Below are 26,364 nucleotides of genomic sequence, written 5' to 3' on the forward strand. Positions count from 1 at the left end.
CTGTGAGGCTGATGTTTCCATCTGACTGGGGAAAGGAACCTGAAGGGCCTTTTTTCTTTGCGCTGCACCTTGAGAACATCAGCTCTGAAACGATCTCAGGGGCTGTGGGGTCTCCAGGCCCTGCCCCCTCTCACAAATTCTTTCCAAATCCATCACCCAGACAACAGTGAAAGTGTCTAGGACTCACTGACCCACTTAATGTGCCCCTGAAGTCCCCCAGGCTAATCCTCACAGCCTCGATCAGGAGTTAACATTTTGTTTTCCTAGAAACCAGGAAAAACAAGAGCTGAGCACAAGTGGTTGTAGTCAAGAGATTTCAAAACCTCGAGAGCGGCCTGAGGACTAGTGTCTCATCCTCGTTGTCCCAAGTTTAAGGGCTTTGGTGGGAATGACCTCAACCAGTAATGCATTCTCATCCTTATTAGAACCTTAGAAAACAATTTACAGATTTTTTGATTCAAGTTAAGGAAAGTCGCTTAACCCTATCTATAGATCTATAACCTGAGCAGACAAGGGGTAGAAAGATGGCGAGGAGAGGTATTTAGAAAAGGTAATTGCCTATCCATCTTTCATCACTGAGGCAATCTGACTTCCAGGCCAACATGAACTAACTGCTGGGAAAGCATTAGTGTAAAGGCACTTTGTCATTATAAGGAGAATAGATTTATGACGATTCAGGCCTCTGCATTTGCCTTTCTACAGAAATGAGGAACCACTTGCAGAAAGAGGCCTCCTGTATCAGCTGCTCTTCTTTGAGAAATGATAAAATGACACTTCCTTAGCTGACAAGGTGCTATGGTTGACACGTTCCACTGCCTGCATTTGGCTGGACCACAGTGGGTATGTGTGAGACGCAGAGGGTGGGGGTGGGGGTGGGAAGAGGAGTGTGAACCTAGGATGCTGGAAAACTGCTTGCCTAAAAGCAGAGACGCATGCTCAGCTCCACCTTCCCCCTCTGAAGTGAGTTGTCTCCCATATAAGGGCAGAAGGAGGCGGATGTCTGCATATCCAACCCCACTGGGGGAGTGGCAGAGCCGCCAAAGGAAAACAACATTTCTCTTTCTTGAATTTGAGGCTGCCAGTGTGTGAGGCCACAGAGAGGTAAGACCATGAAACTAGGCGGCCAAGTCAAAAGATAAAGGACCTGAGGAAGAAAAATCCTGAGACACATGTCGGAGCAGCAATCTTGCAGCAACCCCAAGAAGCTTGGAGATGAGGATGGTGCATTCAGTCTTCTGCTTCAGGTCACAGAAAAGTGTTTTAATGCTAATTAATTACATGGCTTAGGCTCTTCCTGATGAGCTCGAAACCCCTGTTTTGTAAACAAGTAATGCCCCACCTGCCATCATAATCCCCTCAAATCAGGGAACTGATTACAAACAAGGTGTGACTGATATGTTTCTTAATTCCCACAAGTCTAACATCTCTCCAATCTTAGCATCAAATGATCCCCCAGCAAAGTCCAAATCAGAGTAAAATCATTTTTTTTAAATGGGTAATGGGTGATAAGAAAGAGCCCGGTTTACTCCTGAAGTGCCCTCCCACAGCAGAGACAGGACAAGGAAAAGGGCCACTCCTCCCTCCCCTATGCTGGCTCCAGTTTCCTAAACCCACTGTATTTTGTAGTGATAATCCCAGACCCGCAGCCTGTCCTTCCCAGTATAGCGCCCCTACCCATCCCGATGCGTCTCTGGCTAAGAGCATCCTCCAGCCCCGGCCCTGCTTCCGCCCATGCCCCCCACCTCCAAAGCCTAAGTGGCTTCTGCTCACCATTTGACTTGCGTCCCTCCCATGGTCCCCCTCCTGGCTCCGGCTTCAGCGAGCCTGCTTCCCCGGGTGAAGCGGGAGGCTGGGAGTCACGGCGCTCCCGAATTCGGGCATGTCTCCCCACGCTGGGGCCCGGAGAACCACTCCACAGGCAGGCCGGCTATCAGAGCCGCTGGCCCCGACCGCGGGAGAGAGTCGGAAAGGCAGAGAGGCGGACGTCTCGGCCCCGGGGACCGGGATGCTCCCGGGACTGAGGCGCGCGGTCCCCGCCGCTCAGACGCTGCAGCAGCCCAGCCTGGGCGGAAGCCGCCTCCCCTCTTAGGCTGCGGGTCCCTGGCAGCAGCATCGCGGCGTCCGCGCGGCTCCGGGCGTGCCCCTGGGCGCGGGCATCTCACCCCATAGCTGGCTCGGGGCAGCGCTGCCCGCGACTCCCGCTGCGCGGTCGGGTCCCGGAGGCGAGCGTGCCGGCGTCCCCGACTCCGCGCCGCCTCCCGCTTCTCCCGCCCCTCCCCTCGCCGCCCCCGCTTCCAGGCTGTCAGCGCGGCGGGCAGCGCGGGGCTCGGACCCAGCACGGGCGGGGCGGGCGGGGGGGGGGGCGAGCGGGAGCCCAGCGCTGGGCAGGGGCGGGGCCGCGGACGCCGAGGCCCGAGGAGGGGTGGGCACCCCGGGGCTGGAAACGCCCTTTCTGCACTGACCCCTCCCTTCGCGGCCACGGAGGTCGGGTCCGGTGTCACCTGGCTCCTCGCCGGAGGGGGAGCCTGGCCGGGTGGAGACTCAGGGTCGCTCCCGGAAACCCGCCGAACGTCAATCTCCTCCCACCTTCCCCCAGGCGTTGCATGTGTTCTTGTTTCCCAACTAAGGATCATTTTGCGTGGACACAGGAGGAGGCCGGCCCGAGGTCTACGGAGCAACAGGCGGCCCTGGCTCTGCCGGGGTGTCTCTCGAGGAGCGGGATGGGGGGGGCACCTTTCCCATCTTCTAAGCCACTCCCCGTTCACCATCACATCGCGGGGTCTCCCGGCCTTCATGGGTCACTGAGCCATGAGGTGGCCTCCCCCTGAGGAAGGGGGAGAGCGGACAGAATATTCCAGAGCCTGCTGGGTCCCGGGAGCTCACTGACCCAGCATCCCAAAGATGTAAGTGAGAGGTCAGCTTAGAAGACAATGACAAAAAAGCAGGAAGGAGCGACAGACAGGGGAATGCGACTTATTACCTGACTCCTCTCCCAGAAAAACTGTCACTGTCTGCCCGCCCCCCCCGCCCCCGCAGCCCGATTTCCAGGGCGTCCCTAATTCACATTGTGTCACAGCCCCTGCCCCAGTCTGAGTTCTCCTGCCAGAAAGGAAGGAAGCAGGTGTTCTCAGGAAGAAATCCAGACTTCTCTCCTCTGGCTCGCTCTGGCTTGCTCTGGCGCTCGCGCTCTCTCTCTCTCTCTCTCTGGCTCTCTCTCACTCTGGCTTTCTCTCACTCTAACTCTGGCAGGCACAAAAAAGTGAAAGGCCTGTAGCCATGCAGGAAGCAATAGATCTCATTATACAATGAAATGTCCTTTGATTCTGTACCAAGTGATAGTCTAAGCGGCAAGCAAGGAAGAAATGGCTTAGATTCTCATTACTAGCACACCTATTGTTCAGTGGGTACAGGGTCTCCTTCGGGGTGATGAAAATGTCTTTGAACTGGATAGAGGACATGGTCACACAACATTATGAAGATACTAAATGCCACTGAATGGTACACTTTAAAATTAGTGTCTAATTTTATGTTATGTGAATTTTATAAATAAAAAAGCAATCTACTAAATGTAAAAATTAAAGTTGAGCAAGGTTATCGGTATATTAAAACGCTGGGAAGAATTCCATGTGACTGCAATAAATTTAAGAAATGGTCTATCAATCTAAGATGGAATTTCATGTGGAAAAGAAACAGGAAGAAAGAAAATTAATGCACTTAAGATACATGGAAGACAACAATTAGGCTTAACTAGAACAGACTAAGCAGGGTTGGGGTAGGAGAGAAAAGGTCGTAAGAGCATAAATTAAAAATGATTCAGCAACGAAACGGAGTTGGTAAATAAGCTGACATGATCAGGGGATATATTTTTAGGAGCATGATTTACATGAGCCAGGAAGGTAGTCTTTTTCTGCCACTACACTTGGCATCCATCAGGCTTTTATTAGAGCAGTGTGTCCTGTTTTGGTCTTTGCACTTGGCTCTGAGAGCTAGAGATGGCCTTTCTGCTAGAGTCACAAACAGCGTAGCCCACTCCGATGCATAGTAACCTGCCACAATTCCTAGCCCTGTAAATGAAAGTTGGAAACATCCTAATGCTCTCAGACAACTCTGCTCCGTTTTTTCTCTTGTTACGTGCTTGATACAACCTTCTCAGGCCACACTTAGCGTTCAGCGCAGGCGCCACAGCAGAACCATGGAACTGGCTGTCAGAAATGCTGGCGGCTGAGACGCCAATATCTGAACCAGGGGCTGGGCCCTCACGGCTCCCAGTCACGCCCCCGTGTGGACAGAGCTGGGCACCGACACTCAGGCTCCACACAAACCTTCCTTGTGTGGGGAAACTTCCCCACACCCCACCCTCCTTACCTTCCTGCCAGCACAACCTCAAAGCAGTGCTGAAGACGACCCTTTAAAGTCAAACATAAACTGAGATAAAGAGAAAAGAGCGAGGAGCCTTACTGCCTGTCGTATTGCTACTTGAAGCTGAAAACTCTGAGACGTCCCCCCAAGAATTCCACTTCTAACCAGGACAGTCATGCTAAGGAGCTGACACCACAGTTACCTGGAGCAGCTGGACTCAGACGGAGACCTCTGCTGCCCTTCGTACTGCTGCACCAGGGCCCGCACGCTCCAGTATGGATTCTCGATCTCCTCATCCACGCTGTTGTTCCTAAAGTCGGAGGGCACCAGCAAAGGAGAGGGTGTCAGTCCTTCAGCTCAGGTCAACTCAACAAGAACTGAGAGATGGCCACTCTCAGAGCGCTGAGGAAAGAAAGAGGAGTGAGGCCAAGCCCCTGCCTTAAAGACACTGGACACCCAGCAGGGAAGACAGACTTAAACACAACCAATTCCACTAGTCTCTGCAACACCCAGGGTCCTGCTCTCTCCCAACAGACATACAACCCCCGAAATGTTTCCTGCCATAAGTCTTCAGGACAAGCTGGCTTTAGGATACATTCTAGAGAGACTCCCCCAGATGACTTGGAACATTGCTCCCACATCTCTCCCCGTGAAGAAAACACACTGTGCCAAAGGCATATATTTAACATCCTGGGCACCAGAACAAAAAATTACAAATATGATTCCTTTACTTTCTGCTAACTGCAAAATAAACACCTCTTTTAAAAGGGCTTTTCTCTCTTGGAGTGTCCTCTCTGACCCACACTCCATGCTCTTTTCTGCAATGTGGGCTGTTTAGGGGATGCGTCCATCTATGGCACGGTATCATTTACCATGAAATATCAGAGAGAGGAACAAGTTCCCATCCCCAGATTTCCACCCTTACCTCTGTCTGTATCGAAAGACATCCCGTCCTGACCGTGACACGTCATGACACACATCAGCCAGAGCGGCAGCTGCTCCCTGGGCCACAGCAGTGGCGCAGTGTGGCTGGTGACTCTGCAGAGGGGCTCTGGAGTCCCTTCCTTGGCTCACTGTCCTGCTGGAGCCAGGTTTGAAATGAGCTGCCAAGGCAAGGACCAGCCTCATGATAGACTTCAGGTTTCCTTCCACAATATCTGAGGGACAGAACAGACCCAGAGGTCCTAAGAGGGAGGCAGAGGGTTCATTCATTTAATATGTGTTTGCTAGTGATACAGGTCTCTCTGTCCTCACAGAGCCACGTTCAACAGGAAGACAGAACATTTAAAAGCAATCATAACGAAGTATGGTAATGTGTTATGGTAGGAGAACAGAATGCTCTGGGAGTCTCTGGGAGCAAAGTAAAGGCATCTTATCCAGCCTAGAGGGCTCAGGGAAAGATTCTCAGGGGAAGTAAATTTTAAACTGAGACTTGATTGACAAGCACTGGTTCATCAGGTAAAGGAGGAGAAGGAAGAGAGTATTCCAAGAAGAGGGAACAGCAGGTGTGAAGGTCTAGAGGTGAGAGAGAGCATGACACACAAGAGCTATGCTGTCCAGTATGGCAGCCACTAGCCACATGAGGCTACTGAGCGCTTAAAGGGTACAGTCTGGATTGAAATGTGCTATACGAGTAGTACTTCGCACAAAAAATAGTCAGACTGAAACATCTCATTAGACTTTGTACAAAAAATAGAATGCACAATATCTCAATAGCTTTTGCATTGATTACATGTTGCACTGATAATATTTTGAATATATTAGGTTAAATAAAATGTATTATTAAAATTCATTTCTCCCATTTCCTTTTTTTTTTTTTTAATGTGGCTATTAGGAACTTTTAAGTTCTGTATGTGAGACTCGCGTGACGCCCCTGTGGCATGGCGCTGCGGCAGAGAACTGAGAACAGCATAGCTAGGGGCTCAGAGTGCAGGGGGAGAAGGTGAAGGGCGAGGCCGCAGGGGGTAAATCAGAGGTCAGGTCAGAAAGGGCACGGCAAGCCACAGGACAGGCTTTGGATTGTCCCCCTAAGACCCGCACATGCAGAGCAGTGGCATGAGCTTATGTATTCTCAGAAAGATAATTTTGGCTGCTGTGTGGAGAGCGGAGGGGAGGGGGACAAAACTCGAGGCAGTGAGACTAATTAGCAAGCTGCTGCACTTGCCAGGTAAACGACAATGATGTCCTCAACGGCAGTACTCCCTCAAAATAGCTAACTTTAATGGGCCAGATCCCCAAGCCCACCCCTCATGGGGACCAGAGCAGAGATATTACAGCACTCTAAATTTTGCCCTAGAAAAAAAGAATGCATGCAAAAAAACAATGTGATTGGTTTGGTGAAAGTTAAAGTAAGGGAATGGGTAAAATTCTATTTTTTTAGTTTCATTTCATTTGCATTGCAAATATGCAAGACTTGGAAAAAGTTTGGCTATCCTTCCTTCTACAGGGGGCTCTCATTGGTACAAGTATCTGCCCCACCTGAATGATTCCAGCACAGAGAACACCAATAATCCAACATAGAAGGAAGACTCCCTACGGCCCCCATTCTCATCAGAGCCACGGGCAATCAGACCCAGAAACAGCAGCTGAAACAGAACCAGATCTACAGTCAGCTCTAGAGATACGCGGGAGGGCCAGGGAGCCAGGGCTGAGGACACCTAAACAAATGCTTCGTTGCAGCTGGGCTCAATACGGACTGAGAAGTGTCCTCTTGTGGCCATGCAGCTACAAGAGAGGGTATGTACAGAGGTCCCAGAGCCCCTTTCATCTTGCCTGAAATATTCTGTGATATCCAAAAAATAAAAAGCTATAAAATATTTTTCTTCTGGAAAACTGGATGGAAAAATATAGCTATTATGATTTGAAATAATTCTTGAGCATGAAACCCAAGGAATTGAAAAACACTATCTTCAATTTTGATTACTTAAATGAGACATTCTAAAGTTAATATCCCAATCTTGTCATTTCTACTGTATTAATTTTTGTACCTACACTCAAGCAAACCTTTATTCAATTAAAATGAATAGAGAATGTCTGTCTCCACCCAGGTTTTCAAAGCACTCAGATTTTGATAATCACCCTGTCCTAAGAGGTTAGCTCTCTTTCGGGACAAATGATATGAGGCCACGGGCCTCATCTTATTCCAATCTACTCAGAACCCTTGGCTATGCAATGGATGGTTCTTCTGAGCCTCATAATCACTGGGTAAAGCTGAGTGTACTCCTCCCCCATAGATGTGATGAGGCGCTGACCTTTAGCCGACGTCTGGTGCATTCGAATTTTTTTGGAGGCCACAAACTGTAACACTTTCTCCACATTATTCTTCATCTCCTGTTGGTTACTGGGACTCAGCTGTACCCCATTCAGTTTTTCTCCTGCTGTTAGAAGAGAGAAAACATACGAAAGCTATAGGGAGAAACACTATCAAAGTTTCATAATAGCCAGATACCAAGAGAGGGAATATTTGATGTAAATGCTAAGATTATACATAAATATGCAAGTGAGTTAAGCCTTCGTGCTTGTAATTTGGATGGGGAATAAGAAAGTAAAAGCCTTTTGGAGGGTCTTCAAATTTTCAAAACTATTCCCAGGGGCCTGTGAAGTTACCGTGTTACTCATTCAGCAAATACTCATTGAGCACCCACTGCGTGCCTGGCACTATTCTGGGCACCAGTGACACAGCAGTGAGCAAGAGGGACAACGCCTCTTCCACTGCAGAGGTGCTGTCTCCAGGATGACAGATGACCACGTTAACCAGTACGTGTTTAAAACATTGTCATGCCGTGGTAAGTGCTATGAGGAAACACGAAGAAGAGTGGGATCATGGCCTCCCTGATAATGTATCTCGGCAGAGACTTGAACAAAGTAAGAGATGTGAAGATTTGAGGAGGAAGCACTCCACACTGAGGAATCTCAGGTACAAACACCAGGGCGGGAATGAACTCAGCTGATCTGAGGAACAAACACAAGCCCCGTGCGGTTGGAGCGGAGAGAGAGACAGGAGTCGAATCCTAGGAGAAGGCAGACAAGGAAGCAAAGCCAGGTCATTTAAGGGTCTGTGGATTACTGATCTGTGTTTTTAAAAGTGGACTCTCTATGGACTCAGCTTGTGTAGAGAGGAAACAGGGAGATTAGTTAGAAAATGAAACTAGTCAAGGCAAGGGTTAGTGAGATGGTTTGGGCTTGACTGGAAAAGGCTGACAGGTGAGAAGTCAGATATCAGGTAAAATTTTAATATAAAGCAGATAGCACATATGAAGGATTAGCTATGATATATGAAGAAAAGAGAATAATTAAGGACAACTTCCAGGCGTTCTGCTTTAATAGCTGGGTGAATGAGACCGTCCTGTGTTACTTCAGTGAAGAAATCTGGAGAGAGGAACTGGTAGGGAGAATATCCAAAGCTGCATTTTAGACATCCAGGGTACCATGCTGAGCATGAAGCTGATATTCATGTCTCGAACTCAAAGACAAGTTTAAGGCTAAAGATACAGTTGTGGGAAGAGATCACTTGGGGACAGAGAAAACACAAGGGCTAAGGACTGAATGTGGAGGACCTCAACACTTAGAGGTCAGAAAGGAGAAAAGCCAGCAGTGCAAACGGGGGAGCCAGTGAGGAAGGCAGGCCCTGGAAGCCAAGTAAAGAGGGTGTCTGAAAGAGGAGGGAGGGACAAACTGTGTTCTGCTAAATTGAATAAAATGGGGACTGAGGCTGAGCCACCGGATTTGAGAAGGCAAAGGTTGTGACCTTGACGAAAGCACTTTCAGTGGGGAAGTGGGATCAAAAGCTCGATGAGGGCATGTTAAAGAAAAAATGGGGAATAAGGTAGTGAATTCAGCGAGTCTTTCCCTATGGCAAAGTCACAATAAAATGCAGCATTTAAGAATCTGGGTTTTGGGAAACCAAGAATACATATTCATATTGCTTCTATATGCACAGAACATCTCTGAAAAAAAATGCAAGAAATTGCTAACACTAGTTGCTTCCAGAGAGAACACATCATTACTGCGGGTGGAAAAAAGGCTTTTATATCCTTTTGTGGCTTTTGCATTTTCTATCTGATTATATTTTCAAGTATAATCGATTCAAATCAGTTAAAAAGAAAGGTTTGAAATGAACTTTGGAATTAAAACAGGTCTAGCTTTGTACCTCTGCTTTGCCACGGTACAGTTACGTGGCCTCGGAAAGTCGCCTAGCCTTTCTGAACCTCATACATGAGTAAGGCGGTAGTACTCATCTCACCCCCATAGCATAAATCATTCAAAGTAGCTTAGCACAATCCTCAATATATTCTAAGTGTTCGATAAATTTATTTATTTATTTTTATAAATCTTTTTTAAGCTTGGTTTCCTAAAAATGGGGATGACATTATCTGCTTCTCAAGAGTTGACAATTAAATGAAATCAAATTAAACGAGATAAAAAGTGTTCAATAAATGGCAACTATGACTATTATCATTGTTATTATTATGAATGAATGCCCTGGTGAATCCGTGAGCTGGTCCAGTGAGGTAGCAAACCGGGCTCCTTCCATGCCACTTGCAAGCCCCACATCTCTCAAGGACTCTAAGCAAGGTCAGCTGATTAATAGAACGATTAATGTCAGAATGCCTATTCTGTTCCAGGCCCTTGGGCAGAAGTTGTGGAAACAGAAAAAAAAAAAGGTATACTGTGCCTGCTCTTAAAGAGCTCAGTCTACACTGGAGAGAGAGGAAAGCTATTACTGCTCAGTGAATGGCAATGTTACCATAATACCAGAGCTGTGGACAAATGCTATGGACATAGGGAATGGCACCATCCAGTAAGAGCGACTGGCAACAGCTCCTGGGCTCCCTGAGGATGAGCCCTTTCATGGGGAGATATGGGAATGTCATGGAGGGGTCCTTTTGCTGGTAAACCCTCCTTCTTTCGGCCTCACTACTATTTCCTTTTCCAGCCTTGGTTTAGACATCAGTCCTTTTGGCAAGCCATCCCTGAACCCTAGGACTGGATTGGGTGCCTCCATCCGCCCATGTGCCCCTCTCTGTCCTTACCCCATCAGAGTCCTAAGTATGTGAATGGAATTGCGTTCACTTTCCAGTCTTTCCAACTAGATTGGGACACTCCTGAGAGCAGAGACCACGCTCAGAATCACATTGCCAGGGGCGCCTGGGTGGCTCAGTCGTTAAGCGTCTGCCTTCAGCTCAGGGCGTGATCCCGGCGTTCTGGGATCGAGCCCCACATCAGGCTCCTCTCCTGGGAGCCTCCTTCTTCCTCTCCCACTCCCCCTGCTTGTCTCTCTCTCACTGGCTGTCTCTGTGTCAAATAAATAAATAAAATCTTAAAAAAAAAAAAAAAAAGAATCACATTGCCAAAGCATGATACGGTGCCCGGCACACAGTTTGTTGATTCGTAAATAAATGAATGAACATTGGGCAAGTATGTTAAACCTTTATACTTCCATTTCCATATACTACAAAGCAGCAGCACACTGCTCTGAAGGGCATGTGGAGGATAAAGAAGGCATGTTCCAGCATCAGAGTCCAGGGCCAACTGACCAACGATCTCGATGAGATAGGCCAGGATCACCCCATCCCGAAGATCCTGTCGCAGGTCCTGCACCGGCTTCACCGCTGGCCTCTTCTTGAGCTGTGCATTCACCCAGGCCACGTACGCCTGTAGCTGTTGCTGGAAAACCAAAGGTGGAAAGAAGAGAAAGGTTGCATACTATTCTTCTCCTTTGCCCCGCACCTTCTAAGGCAGCATTTGAGAATGAGCTGTGGTGGGAAATCCACATCCAGAGGGAGGAGGAGGTTTCAAGGAAATAAAGGAAGATGGTCAGACATGGAGCATGTTCTAAAAATTTCTAGTTTTGGGGCGCCTGGGTGGCACAGCGGTTAAGCGTCTGCTTTCGGCTCAGGGCGTGATCCTGGCGTTACGGGATCGAGCCCCACATCAGGCTCCTCCGCTATGAGCCTGCTTCTTCCTCTCCCACTCCCCCTGCTTGTGTTCCCTCTCTCGCTGGCTGTCTCTATCTCTGTCGAATAAATAAAAATAAACAAAATCTTTTAAAAAATAAATAAATAAATAAAATAAAAATAAAAATTTCTAGTTTTATGCTAGGGAAATTTCTTCAGGGAAAGCTAACCGCTGACTTGGCGGCAGTGTAGACACAGATAAACAGATGAGTGTTTCAATGACTAGGACTCCTGGTTTCCTTGTGTTTTCTCTGTTGACCAGGGATGAGGCCCAGCAAGCAGCACAGCCGGTTTTGGGGTGTAATCACTGCTGCCAGCAACCCACTGTGCTTCCCAGGAATAATCACTCGTGTCTCGAATGCACAATGGACAGCGATACTCAGAAAGCCGGTCTTGGGGAACCAGGAGTAAACAGCAAACCTGCTCAGAACCGCCTCTCCCATCGCTCTTCACAATGAGACTTAACTGAAATCATCTCAGGGTCAACCCAAGATTTATTCTCCTGAGCCCATAATCCTGAGATTGCTACTCAGTGTTAATCCATGCTTTATACTGTCAAAGAGGATCTAGTTGCCTAAAACCTGCACAAAGAAGGAAAAGAAAGGCTTTGGTGAGTAGGGCCTTGAAGGCTTGGGCAGGGGGGGAGGGAGAACTTTCGCTTCTTGTGAGACTAAGCCAGCCAGTACCATCAGAAGCCTGAAGGGCCCAGACAGGGACATATAACCCATCCCAGCCCTCAGATAACCTTACATATTTTATTTTGTCCCTTACACAAAGCTTGCAGTCAGGTGTTTATTCCTATTATGCATTTGTTCTGAAGATGGGCACTAAATATCAAAATAGCACGTGACCAATGTCCCAGAAGCAGCAGCAGCGGTCTGGTTTCTGTATAAGCCCAAGACCCTGAACCTAAAAATTAGGTTCAAGGGCTAACGGTGTTAAGTTACAATCTGGTTAAAGAACACTTGATTTCTAAGCCACAAGTATTTTGTCAATGAAATGATGTTGGAAATTACTCACTGACTGCTTCCTGAGCTTAAATCAAATCTTCGTTATTTTCTCTGTGTCGACTTGTGGGAATAAATGAAGCCTTTGTAAGACAGTACTAAGGCAATACTCGATCAGCTGCTGACAAACTGCAGGAAGTGTCTTATCGGCAGGTGGGGGATCCGATATCTACATGAACCATACACTAGTTTTGGTGTTTGATGTGTATTTTACTGTATAATAAATGTACCTGAAACAGGACCTGCCACACAGGTGATGTCATTATTATTTTCATCATTATCACCATTTAATTAATTCTCACAAAAGCACTGAAGGGTCAGTGTCCTCTCTTGGATAATTTCACAGATAAAGTTCTCTGGATAAAGTTCAGAGAAGTTATGTAACTCCCCCAATGTCCCCAGCGAGGACAGAACAGACATGGTATTGAAACACAGTAAATGTGGTCCAAGTATTGACCAAGGGCTTCACGCTACCCAACTCACTCCGCAGAATAGGGGTGGCTGCACCTTCTGCCTGATGTGGGCCAGATTTCCGCGCAGGCTCTGCTCCTTCTCCCCTACTGCACAGCCACAGCACCGCGGGCGGCAGACCAGTCAGGCAAAAGGGCACCTCTGTAGTAAACCACTCTGCTCTGGGGAAAAGGAGTTAAGACCGAAAAAGCCATGAAGGGTAACAGCTGGGATCCGACTACCTGGCTTACATATAAAACTCCTAACCAAAAGAATATCCAATGGAAAAAGGACAGTCTCTTCAACAAATGGTTTTGGGAAAACTGGACAGCCACATGTAGAAGAATGAAACTGGACCACTTTCTTACACCGTACACAAAGATAAATTCAAAATGGGCGAAAGACCTAAATGCGAGACAGGAATCCATCAAAATCCTAGAGAACACAGGCAGCAACCTTTCCAACCTCGGCCGCAGCAACTTCTTGCTAGACACGTCTCCAAAGGCAAGGGAAACAAAAGCAAAAATGAACTATTGGGACTTCATCAAGAAAAAAAGCTTCTGCACAGCAAAGGAAACAATCAACAAAACTAAAACGCAACGAATGGGAGAAGATATCTGCAAATGACATATCAGGTAAAGGGCTAGTATCTAAGATCTATAAAGAACTTATCAAGCTCAATATCCAAAAAACAAATAATCCAGTCAAGAAATGGGCAGAAGACACGAACAGACACTTCTCCAAAGAAGACATAAAAATGGCCAACAGACCCAAGAAAAAATGCTAAACATCACTTTGCATCAGAGAAATACAAATCAAAACCACAATGAGATACCACCTCATACCAGTCAGAATGGCTAAGATTAGCAATTCAGGAAACAACAGATGTTGGCAAGGATGCAGAGAAAGGGGAGCCCTCTTACACTGTTGGTGGGAATGCAAGCTGGTACAGCCACTCTGGAAAACAGTATGGTTCCTCAGGGAGTTAAAGATAGAGCTACCCTATGACCCAGCAATTGCACTACTAGGTATTTATTCCAAAGATAAAAATGTAGTGATCTGAAGGGGCACCTGCACCCCAATGTTTATAGCAGCAATGTCCACAGTAGCTAAACTGTGGAAAGAGCCAAGATGGCCATGGACAGATGAATGGATAAAGAAGATGTGGTACATATATATATATATAATGGGATGTTACTCAGCCATCAGAAAGGATAAATACTTACCATTTACACTGACATGAATGGAACTGGAGAGTATTATGCTGAAAGAAATAAATCAATCAGAGAAAGATAATTGTCATATGGTTTCACTCACGTGGAATGTAAGAAACAGCACAGAAGGTCATAGGGGAGGGGAGGGAATACTGAATGGGAAGTCATCAGAGAGAGAGAAAAACCATGAGAGGCTCTTAACTCTAGGAAACAGGGTTGCTGGAGGGGAGGTGGGTGGGGGGATGGGGGAACTGGGTGATGGGCACGAAGGAGGGCACATGATGTGATGAGCACTGGGTGTTACACGCAACTGATAAATTACTGAATTCTATATCTGAAACTAATGATGTACTATATGTTGGCCAACTGAATTTAAATAATTTTAAAAAAACCTCCTAACCAATTTCCCTTACCTAATAACACCTTCAACCCACCCTCCACAAATTCCTGCTTCAGATCCCTCACTGGCTTCCTTCACTGGTTGGATAAAATCCAACCTCCTTCGCTGCATTTAGTCTCATTTGCTGGCTGCTACCTCTCTTCCAGCTTTCCTCACTACCCTCCCGTTTGCCTGCCACATTTCAGTTCGTCCAAACCATCTCAGTGCTCCAAACGCACCGAGCTTTCCAGCCACTCTCCCTCCCTGAGCCTGATGCTTCCTCTTAAGGCTCAGCTCAAGCATCACCTTTTCCAGGAAGCCTTCCCTGACCCTCACACACTTCAGCTCTCACATCCTCTCCTTGAGGATGTCCTATGTCACACAGGGCTCTGAGAGCACCAGCCCAACCTGAGCCCACACTTTGGGGATTGGGGAGGAGTGGCAAAGGGGACAGTGAGCTCAAAGGAGCTCAGGTATGAACTATGCTCTATGCGGGGAGTGACAACAGTTTAGAATTATTGGACTTTAGGGGCGCCTGGGTGTCTCAGTCGTTAAGTGTCTGCCTTTGGCTCAGGGCGTCGTGATCCTGGGGTCCTGGAATCGAGCCCCACATCAGGCTCCTCCGCTGGGAGCCTGCTTCTTCCTCTCCCACTCCCCCTGCCTGTGTTCCCTCTCTCGCTGGCTGTCTCTCTCTCTCTCTGTCAAATATTAAAAAAAAAAAAAAGAATTATTGGACTTTAGAGTAACAGGAGTATGACAAATATTTGAGTTGGTGAATCATTTGTCACATTTCCTCGGGCCGAGACTTAAAATGACTGCAAAAATGAATAACGCAGGGGCAGACAAGAACAAATGGTTTACGTTAGGCCAAGATCATTTCTACTTGAGTAACCACAGCCTTCCGTTGGCTATTGAATAGAAGTTCTGTCTGGTGCAAAACTGATCAGAGGTTCTAACAGTACTTTTCATCCACATTAATCTCAGCTCTGGTCTTTCAACAAAAAAGGATTCTACAGCATTAATGATACTAATAGTCACCACTGTTCTGAACACCTACTCTGTGTCAAGAGTTATACTAAGTTCTCCCTTCCCTCCTTCCTTCCTTCCTTCCTTCCTTCCTTCCTTCCTTCCTTCCTTCCTTCCTTCCTTCCTTCATTCCGTAAAGGAAACTCTATGCCCAATTTGGGGCTAGAACCTACAACCCCAAGATCAAGAGTCACACGCTCCACTGACTGGGCCAGCCAAGTGCCCCTCTGCTAGGTCCCATGAACACATTTTTCCTAATGCTAATCTGCCAGGAAGATTTTACTGTATCTTTTTTGCTAACTGGAAACTGAGACTCAAAAAAGGTGAAATAACTTGTTCCAGGTCACCCAAACAGTGAACCGTGACCATGAAATTCTAACTCCAAGCCAATGTTCTTTTCATTGGACCACACTATCACTTAAATAAAGGCATCCCCAAGGTTTCAGTGAATCTCCCTCAAACTCTCAGAATGGAAGACACCTTCGTCTAAACCAGTTTCTCCCCCACATCCAATGCTTGGGTCTCTTGAGTAATAATCTACACTAAGTAGCTCTCTACTACTCCAAGTATGGCCCACAGGCCAGCAGCACCAGCAGCACCTGGGAGTCCATCAGAAATGCAGATTCTCAGGCTCCAACCCAGGATCCACACGTTAAACAGATCTCCTAGTGATTCATATGCACGTTAAAGTTTGAGAAGCACTGTTCCCATCCCTGGTTGTGCATCAAGATCACAAGGGAAGCTTTTAAAAAATACAAGACACGTAGACATCACCCCATTGAATTCTCTCCAGGGGGTATAATTTAGCTTTATTTTCCCAAGTTCCCTCATATGATTCTTGTAGAGCTAACATGAGTCTTCTCCTAGCTAAAAGCTCCAGTTCCCTTAACCAAGGGGTTCCCTAAACCCTGATTACCCATCAGAAGCACTGGTGAAGCTTTTTAAAAATACTTCAGTCTGGGGCCCACCGCAGACCAGCTGGAACTTCTGAGGGTAGGGCCCAGGTATATATATCAATATTCCTTAAGTGCTCCTATGTACATCCAGAGTTGCAAGCCAAGGTCAACATCCCTGACATAAAATGGTTTCAAGTATTATTGATCTCCTGTCTAAATGCTCTGAAACCAAGACATCTAGAACCTAACACAATACTCTGGGTATAAAAGGAGACATGAAGATTCCTCATTCTAGACATTTCTTTTTTTTTTTTTCTTTCCTTCTTCTTTCCTTCCTTGGCTGCCAGAAAACACTGACAACCCACAATAGGGGCTTATTCAAAACCCCTATTATTTTTATTTTATTAACTGTTCATTTTGAAATAATTTCATACTTACATGAAAGTGGCAAAAATGGTACAGAGAATTCCCCAATACCGATTCCCTAGCTTCCCCAAATGTTTACATCTTACAGAACCATAGTACAAGATCAGAACAGGTCATTTACACTAACACAATACCATTAACTAATCTCCAGACCTTATTCAAATTTCACCAATTGTCCCACTGTCCTTTTACTGTCCAAGATCTCACACTTAAGTTTAGCCGTCAAGTCTTGTTGGTCTCCTCCAATCTGGGACAGTTGCTAAGTCTTTCTCTGTCTTTCATGATCTTGATAATTTTGAAGAATATTGCCCAGTTATTCTCTACAGTGTCCCTCAATTTGGGTTTGTCTGAAGTTTCTTACTGATTAAATTCAGGTTATGGATTTTGGGCAAGAATAACACAGAAGTCATACTACACCCTTCTCAGTGCATCATATCAACAGGCACATGATGCCATTTAATTAATTAATTGTGATCAAATGGTTAAGGTAGTGTCTGCCAGGTTTTCCTACTGTAAAGTTGCCATTTTCCCCTTGTAATTGGTAAGTATCTTGTGGGAAAGTGCTTTGAGACTATGAAAATATCCTTTTTCGCATCATCACTTTACTTATTTTAAATTGAACATCGATTTTTCTTTCCTGAAAAATCATTGAGTTTTCCTTTCCTGATTGATTACTACGATGTTTCCCAAATGATGATTTTCTAATTCCATCATTCCTTCTACAGTTATTAATTGGAATTCCTAATATAAAGAGGTTAGCTTTTCCCTCTTCCCCCTATCAACTTATTTATGTCAGTATGGGCTCATGGGTATTTATTTCGCTTTTATTTATTATATTAATCCATTACTATTATTTATTTTGCTGCTCAAATTGGGACAAATGTTGGTTTCTGTATCATTTTCGTATGTTCCACTTTTTAAAAAATTGTGCTAAAAACACATAACACAAAATTTGTCATCTCAACTATTTTTAAGTGTACAGTTCAGTAATGTTAAGTATATTCACACTGTTGTGCAATGAATTTACAGATCTTTTTCACATTGCAAAATTGAAACCCCGTAGGCATTAAACAACAAATCCCATTCCCCCTCCTCTCAGCCCCTGACAATCACCATTCTACTTTCTGTTTCTATGTATTTGAAAACTCTAGATAACTCAGATACGTGGAATCATACGGTATGACTGTCTTTTTGTGATTGGCTTATTTCACTTAGCATAATGTCCTCGAGGTTCATCCATGTTGTAGCACGTGTCAGAATTTCCTTCCTTTTTAAGACTGAATCATATTTAATTGTATGTCTATACCACATAGTGCTTATCCATTCATCTGTTGATGGACACATGGGTTGCTTCCCCCTCGTGGCTACTGTGAATACTGCTACACGAACATGAGTGTGCAAACACCTCTTCAAGATCCCACTTTCAGTTCTCTTGGATATAGACCTAGAAGTAGGACTGCTGGATCATAGGGCTGATCATGTGTTTTGAACACTTCCTTACTTTCTGGCATCAGAAGATACTCCACACTTGTCAACTTGTACTTTCCTTGCCCAGCTCAGGAATCAGCTATTTCTCAAAGGACCTCCGGTTCTTTTTATTGGAGAATAGCTTTTAGAAACCAAAATTTGGGCATGAGTGGTGCTCATTGTTACTGGGGTAACATTCTTGGCACTCTCAGTAGTAGAGTAGGAAATACATGTATGTACATACACACACACACGCGCGTGCGCACATGCACACAAACACACACACGTCTATATCTACTGATCTTCACAAAGAGACATATACCAGGAATTATAGCATAAATTACACTGATCCCTCCTCTAACCCAACCCACAGAATTTACTCCTTCCTGTCCTTTTTCTTTATTATAACTCCTTTCTCCCAGTGAGAAACTTGACTCTTACTCTCCACTATATATTTACTAATATTTGCTCAATCCTAGAGAACACATAAAATAGCGTCAGACTTGCTAACTCATACCTTGTAAAAAATTAATTTACTAACCATCATATAATATTTGTGCATAGTTCTTTTTGTCTTTAGTCTTACAGTGTTAGTGAAAATACTGATTCAAAAGTCACCTAGGTTTGTTCTTCTCCACCCCCTCCGGTGTGGTTATGTTCATTTGTAATACAGTTGGGCTTGTTTCTTAGGATCAGGAGTCCATTGTGGGTTCTCCCCACATTGAGGATGCTCAGGAGAAATGTTAACATGATCCTAAAAGTCAGAGCTATACAAAAACTCTAGTCAGGAAGGCAGCACCTCCCCATCATTCTTTCTACGCCACCCCCCTCCTTTCCATTCTTTCCACCTCCTCCTATTCACCCCATAGGTAACCAACCTCATGAATTCCACTTTCTCCTTTCCTTCTTGTGTGAAATATAGCACAGCACTGACATTCTCTTTGCACTTGTGCTTTTCACTTCGTTTCACTTAATATATTCTGGAAATCACTCCATACTGGTTTAGAGATTTTTCCTTATTCATTTTTACGGCTACTGTAATCCATTATGTGGATATGCCATAATTTATTCAACCGTTCTCCTGTATGTGGGCATTTAGGGTTTTTCCAAAGCTTTGCAATTACAAACAATGCTGCAACGAGTGACCTTTTGCATGTGTTTTTTCATGTTGATACCGGTCTACCTTCAGGGTAGATTCCAAGAAGCCGGACTACTGGATCAAAAGGCAAGTAGGTGGATAATTTTATCAGATATTGCCAAATTCCCTGCCTAAAGGCTGTATCTGTTTGCGTTCCCAAAGGAATGCATGAGAGCACACTTCTCCACAGCTTTTCCAGCAGAATGTTGTCGTACTTTCAATTCTTGCCCATGGGATAAGTGAGAAATTGTATCTTAGTGTTGTTTTCATTTTCAGTTCTTTCAAGTTTAAACCTGTTTTTGTAGGGGCGCCTGGGTGGCTCAGTGGGTTAAGCATCTGCCTTCAATTGTGGTCCATATATACAATGGAATATTACTCAGCTATCAGAAAGAACGAGTTCTCAACATTTGCTGCAACATGGACGGCACTGGAGGAGATAATGCTAAGTGAAATAAGTCAAGCAGAGAAAGACAATTATCATATGATTTCTCTCATCTATGGAACATAAGAGCTAGGAAGGTCTGTAGGGAAAAAAGGGATAAAGAAAGGGTGGTAATCAGAAGGGGGAATGAAGCATGAGAGACTATGGACTATGAGAAACAAACTGAGGGCTTCAGAGGGGAGGGGGTGGGGGAATGGGATAGACCGGTGATGGGTAGTAAGGAGGGCACGTACTGCATGGTGCACTGGGTGTTATACGCAACTAATGAATCATCGAGCCTTACATCGGAAACCGGGGATGTACTGTATGGTGACTAACATAATATAATAAAAAAACATTAAAAAAAAAAAAACAGCATCTGCCTTCAGCTCAGGTCATGATCTCAGCGTCCTGTGATGGAGCCCCGCGTCAGACTCCCTGTTCAGCGGGGAGTCTGCCTCTCCCTCTCCCTCTGCCCCCGCCATATTCTCTCTCTCTCAAATAAATAAATAAAATCTTTTTTAAAAACCCTCTTTTTGTAGGTTTAATAACCCATTTTATATCTTTTACCTTTTATCACTTTTTTCATATCTAAATGAATTGTCTTTTTCTCATTTTTCTTTCAAAGTTTTGGTCCTTTGTCCTTCCATTTTTAAGTTTTTACATCTTAGCAATGTTACCCTTTTGTCTTTGACATGTGTCGCAGATATTTGTTTTGTCAGTTGTCTTTTGACTTTACTTATATTGTCTTTTTGGCCATGAAAGAGTTTCTATTTTTATATAATCACATTATTGATCATTTATTATATTGTCTCTGAATTCTGAGTCATGATTAGAAAGCCTTTCCCTTCACTGAGGTGAAAGAAGAATCCACCTGTTTTTTTCTAGTTCTTGTATGGTTTCATTTTTTACATTTAGATCCCTGATCCATTTGGAGTCTATTCTTGTGTATTATATAAGAAACAAATCTAATTCATCTTTTTCAAACAGCTACCCAGTTGTTCTAGAACCATTTAAAACTGCCTCTCTACCCCGGTGGTCCGAGATGCTACCTTTGTCCTATACTAAATTTCCATAAGTCCTTGGGTCTGTTTATGGGCTTTGCATCCTACATCACTCATATATTTGTTTACTCATGCAAAACATTTTAATTATAGAGGCTTTACAGTACATTTTAATGCCCAGTAAGGCTAGTCCCTGCCCCCTGAAAATTTCCTTTTTTAGTGTTCTCTTGACTACTCTTGCCTATTTATTTCTCCATGCGTATTTTGTTATTTTTACCTAACCTCCTAAAAAAGCCTGTTGGCATTTTTATTGGGATTATATTACATTTATAAATTAATTTAGGGAGACCTGTCACCTTTACGGTGTTAAATCAGCCTACTCAAGAACAGGGGATGTTGTTTCCTTTGTTCACATTTTTCTTCCAGGAGTGTTTTAAAGTTTTCCTCCTGTAGGTTTTACACATCTCCCCTTAGGTTCATTTCTAAGTACTCAATCTTCCTTGCTGCAATTGCAAATGAGCTTTCCTCTACCATTACGGTCTCTAATTGGCTACTTTTTGGATATATAAAGCTGTTGATTTCTGTGTGTTAATTTTATATCCTCTTACCTTTTGTTGTTTGAGTTTTATCACTAATCTCTTCGATTTCCAGGATTATTACTATGTCTGCAAAAATAAATAGTTTTATTTCATTACTAAGCCTTGTGCCTCTAACCAAATTTTCTAGTTTAATTGTGCTGGCTAATACCTCTGATACAAAGTACAACAGAGAGTGGGCATCCTGCCCTTGTTTCTAGACTTAGAGAAAAATTCTTTCAGTGTTTCCCAATTTAGGAAGTTACTGGTTTTAGGACTAAGGTATATATATTTTATCATGTTAAGTATATCCATCAAGTCTTATTTTCTTGACTGTTTTATGAGGAATGGATGTTGAATTTCAATAAAAGGTCCGTCAGCCTTTATTGAGATAATCCCATGATTACTTCTCCTGAGACCTATTAACATGGTATATGATACTAATGGATTTCCTAATAATAAACCTACCTTGCATTCTTGGAATGAACCCCACCTGATGATAGTGAATTATATGTTTAATGTTGGATTCTATTAGTGCTATGTTAATACTATATGTATGGTACTTTTTCATGGGTATTCATAAATATTAGTCTGTAGTTTCCCTTTTTGCACTGTCTTTATCATGTTTAGGCATCAATATTATATTTGCTTTCTATTTTTTTTTAATTTTTTTTTAAAGATTTTATTTATTTATTTGACAGAGAGAGAGACAGCCAGCGAGAGAGGGAACACAAGCAGGGGGAGTGGGAAAGGAAGAAGCAGGCTCATAGCAGAGGAGCCTGATGTGGGGCTCAATCCCATAACGCCAGGATCACGCCCTGAGCCGAAGGCAGACGCTTAACCGCTGTGCCACCCAGGCGCCCCTATATTTGCTTTTTAAAAAGAGGTAGGAAGTTTCTCTTCCTTTTCAATGCTCTGAAATAATACATAGAGCATTGGAACTATCTGGTAAAATGCGGCACTTTGGTAGAATTCCTCTATGAAATAATCTGGAACTGGTAGTTTTTTTGAGAGATAGCTTCTTAATAGGATTCTCTCTTTCTTCCATAGAAAATGATCCATTTGAATTTTCTGTCCCTTTCAATTTGGGTCATCAGCATTTCCCTAGGAAATTATCCATTTCAGCAAAGTTTTAAAATGTGTTCGCAGACTTGCAAAGACTCTTACAATTTTTTGTTTCAATGGTTACTTCTCCGTTGTCACTTCTTACTTTGTATATTTGTGCTTTCTCCCTTTTTCTTCTTCGTCGTATTAACTAGCAGTTTGTCTACTTTGATAATTTTTCAAGAAGTCTTAAAAACAAAATAGTTTCAAGAATTGTTGCTATTCTGGCCTAAGTTCCTCTAAAACCATGATACCTAGAACCACACACAATACTCTAGGGGTAAAACCAGACACTCAGCTTCTCCATCCAAAATAGTTCATAGTCTTTCCTCCTCCCCCTCCCTCCTCCTCCCCTTCCTCCTCCTCTTCTTCTTTTTCTTTCTTTCTTTTTTTTTTTTTTTTGTTACCACGTTACATTGTTGACTCACACTGAGCTGTCAACTAAAATAATTTTTGGTTGACATAACTTTTAACACATTCTGCTGTTAAACCAAACTCTTCCATCGTGATTCTTATAAAACAGATCTTCTTGATCCATATTTACCTATAACAAATTTCACTTGTTAAATCCCATCTCACAAGATCCTTCTAGATGGTATCATTTCATGCATTCATTTATTCAAATCAACCAACATTGCTAGGAATTGTGCCAAGTCCCGCACTTACAGGCACATAAATAACTGTGATACAAAGTAATTACGGTGGCAATAGAGAAATATTAACAAATGCTGTCTGTGCACATAAGAAGCAACAGGATGGAAGGACGTGAGGATCAGGGAAGGGTCTAGAGGAAACGAGATGTTCCTCTGGTTCCCTAAGGATGTTTGCCAGTTGGAGAAGGGCATCCTAGGGAGAGGTGGTGGAAAAGGAAAGGAAAACAAAAGTAAAGAAAAGAAAAGAAAAGAAAAGAAAAGAAAAGAGAGAAGAGAAGAGAAGAGAAGAGAAGAGAAGAGAAGAGAAGAGAAGAGAGAAGGGAAGGGAGGAGAAGAGAAGGGAAGAGAGGAGAGGAGAGCAGAGCAAGCAGTGAAGGCATATGGTACCCTGGAGGAACAGCCAGTTAAAAATTCCTGTGTGGGCAGAGCTTTTAGTGGCTGGCGATGATGGTGGAGAAATAGGTCAGCACAAGACCTATCTGCACTTAGATTTACAGCTCAAAGACCTTCAACAGCAACATGTGGAGTTTTGAAGCAGAAGAGTGAAACAGTGAGACCTGCATCTTAGAAAGGTCACTCTGGACACGCAGTAGAACACAGGATAGATCCCGTCCAGATTGGGAGAAAACAATGAGGACACCAGGCAATAATTCAAGTGAGAGATTATGAGAGCCTGAACTGAAGCAGTATCATTAGAAAAGGACAAATTCCAAGGGCGCCTGGGTGGCTCATTCGTTAAGCGTCTGCCTTCGGCTCAGGGCATGATCCCAGAGTCCTGGGATCGAGCCCCGCATCGGGCTCCCTGCTCCACTGGGAGCCTGCTTCTTCCTCTCCCACTCCCCCTGCTTGTGTTCCCTCTCTCGCTGGCTGTCTCTCTCTCTGTCAAATAAATAAATAAGATCTTTAAAAAAAAATAAAGAAAAGAAAAGGACAAATTCCAGATACAAGTCAGGTGACTGATAGGATAAAAGCAGTGACAAAAAGGGAAGGTCCAAAAAGTCATACCTGAGGGATAATTTGCTTTCACTGAGATGGAGAAAATGTGAAGAGCAAATAGTTCAGTTTTGAACAAGAGTCTGAGCTTTTTGAAGCCATCAGAGTAAAGATGTTCTACAGCCAGTTGGCAAAATACAGGTGTTAGAGCCCAGGAGATGGGGCTGGGGGTGGGAGAGCATGTTTGAGAGTAGCTGTGTGTGACAGGCATAGGCCAGGTGCAAAGAAGACAGTCACTACCAACTACTGAGTGCTTACTACCTGCCAGGACTAGCTAAGCACTTGACCACATCCTTTCCTAGGTATATAAGAATAAATATATAATGCACATTTTATATATCTATATCTATCTATATATTTTAAAATATTTATTTACTTATTTATAACACCCCCCCAATGCATGCGCACACACACACACACACACACACACACACTGATCCTGTGAGGAACTATTATTCCCGTTTTACAGATGTGGAAACCAAGGTTTGACAGCAACAACATGCCCAGGGTCACAGGGCTGGTTAAGAGGCAGGAAAGGGATTTGAATTCAGTGCTGACCCACTTCTTCCTCTGATCACGAGGAGGCAGGAGAAGGTACTTTTGTGGAGAAGTTTGGAGGTGGGGAAGAGGCGTAAGTGAAGTAACGTGAGTTTGCTCCTCGGTGAGTCACAAGTAGAAACTACACCGGGTGGAACTGTCATACAAAGGAAACTATTGGCAGCAGATAAGGAGATCACAGGGAATAATTTCTAAAGCTACAACTCCCCGAGCAAGGGTGGATGGGTTCCTTTTATTTAGGGTTAGGATGAGTACTTAGAAAGAGGAGCCCTGTCATCGTATGTGGAGGGGGGCATAAGGTCATGCATGCACTCACGGTAACACGCCTGGACTTACGTTGTACTGCTCCTTGGGCAGAGGGTTTAGCATTATAATGAGGTGAAGGTAACTGCCGGTCATTCCGTGGGTCACTCCACGGTCCATCTGCGCAGGCAGGAGTCTGGGGTTAAGCTCAAACTGGTCTGGGTAGTCTAGGCAGTTATTGCTCGAGGGGTATAGTTCCAATTTACACCCATGGGGTCCTCTGTCTGAGTTAAGAGATAAACTGGAAAGAAGAGCTCCAGGAGCAACAGGGGACAAAGATCGGGGGTATACACAGGTGAAGACTGAAGGTCAGGTCTTGGGATCTAGCCGCTAACCAGGGCAATGGAAGGAGTTCCAATCCAATCACCCCTCTTCACTGTGAAGTAGGCCCGCTTGCCCGTTGACAGTGAGAGGGACAAACAGAGTGAAGGAGGCTCAGGAAGGGACGCTGCGGGAAGCTGGGAAGTACAATGACCGATAAACTTGCCCCCGCGACACCAAGGACTCAACCAGGGCTGCAAACCAGGATTTGGTCACTGAATCCACCAGCGGGGTTGTGTGGTCTCCTCTGGAACTGCTGGGCAGGCCCGTGCGGAGGGAAGCAGGGATGGGCTCCTCGAGGACTGGCAGCCGTCAGAGGGGGGCAGCGGTCCGCAGGGCACAGGAAGCGCGGAGGGTGGTGAGAGGGTATTTGAAGTGACTGACAGTGGAAGCTGCACCGGGGACAAGAAGTCAAAGCAGCGCTGATAAACTGAGAGGACAGAGAAGACAGAGCAGGGGAGAGCCTGAGGACATTGAAAATAAGTCTGATGGGAATGGAGGAGTGTGGACATTGGGGTTTTGAGCAGAGAACAGAGTCTCAGAGTTCAAGATGTCAAGGGCAGGACGATTCTGTGGAGTAAGTTCCAGCATGTGGCCTTGTAGTGGCACAGAGGGGACAGTCACTGCAGTGGGGATGGGAGGCTGCACCACCTTCGTCACGGATCCTGAAGTCAGTCCAGGAGAGCGGTAGGTATTAAAAGGCTGAGGACAGGTCCTAGTCTATCCAGATTCACGTCATTTAAAAAACTGATAAGCATGCAATCATTGATACCATGGACGAAATCACTGATAAGATACTTTTGATTGACGAAGGGCCTTTGTCATGTCACTACTACGTCCGCATGTTGACAGAGACTCCCGAAGGGCATCTCAAAGGGACCAGAGACTCATGACTGAGTGGGGCTGCTCTCATCTGCAGGTTGGGGTGCCCTGGGCTTTAGGTCTCCGCCTGCCCAGGAAGTCTGACCTGGTGAGCCGAGCACCAAACCGAACCTCCTCTTTGACCTGAAAGCATCTGTACTTCACACCCAAGGGGGAGGCCAGACCCTGTTCCTGCTGTAAATGCCGACTGCTGGCCCGGAAGAAATGGATCTGAAGTACAAAGTAGACGCTC

General features: G+C 44.8%; 1 protein-coding gene across 6 annotated transcripts in view; it reads right to left on the bottom strand.

The window, feature by feature from the left end:
• Positions 1–26,364, bottom strand: part of DIXDC1 (DIX domain containing 1) — a 68,517-nt gene that overhangs the window by 26,344 nt on the left and 15,809 nt on the right. For 3 of the 6 annotated variants that reach the window (XM_087868437.1, XM_087868438.1, XM_045797769.2), the window contains 4 exons: positions 10,896–11,025; positions 7,611–7,736; positions 5,285–5,516; positions 4,562–4,669 (listed from right to left, as the gene is read on the bottom strand). In XM_087868437.1, coding sequence (XP_087724563.1) covers positions 4,562–4,669; positions 5,285–5,516; positions 7,611–7,736; positions 10,896–11,025 — 596 coding nt within the window. Of the gene's footprint in view, positions 1–1,770; positions 2,173–4,561; positions 4,670–5,284; positions 5,517–7,610; positions 7,737–10,895; positions 11,026–26,364 lie in introns of those variants that run through there. The other 3 variants (XM_045797770.2, XM_087868439.1, XM_045797772.2) reach the window with 3 other exon arrangements.

This window comes from Ursus americanus, chromosome 16, assembly GCF_024610735.1.
Source record: "Ursus americanus isolate L20-20 chromosome 16, mUrsAme1.1.p, whole genome shotgun sequence".
Lineage (NCBI taxonomy): Eukaryota > Metazoa > Chordata > Mammalia > Carnivora > Ursidae > Ursus > Ursus americanus.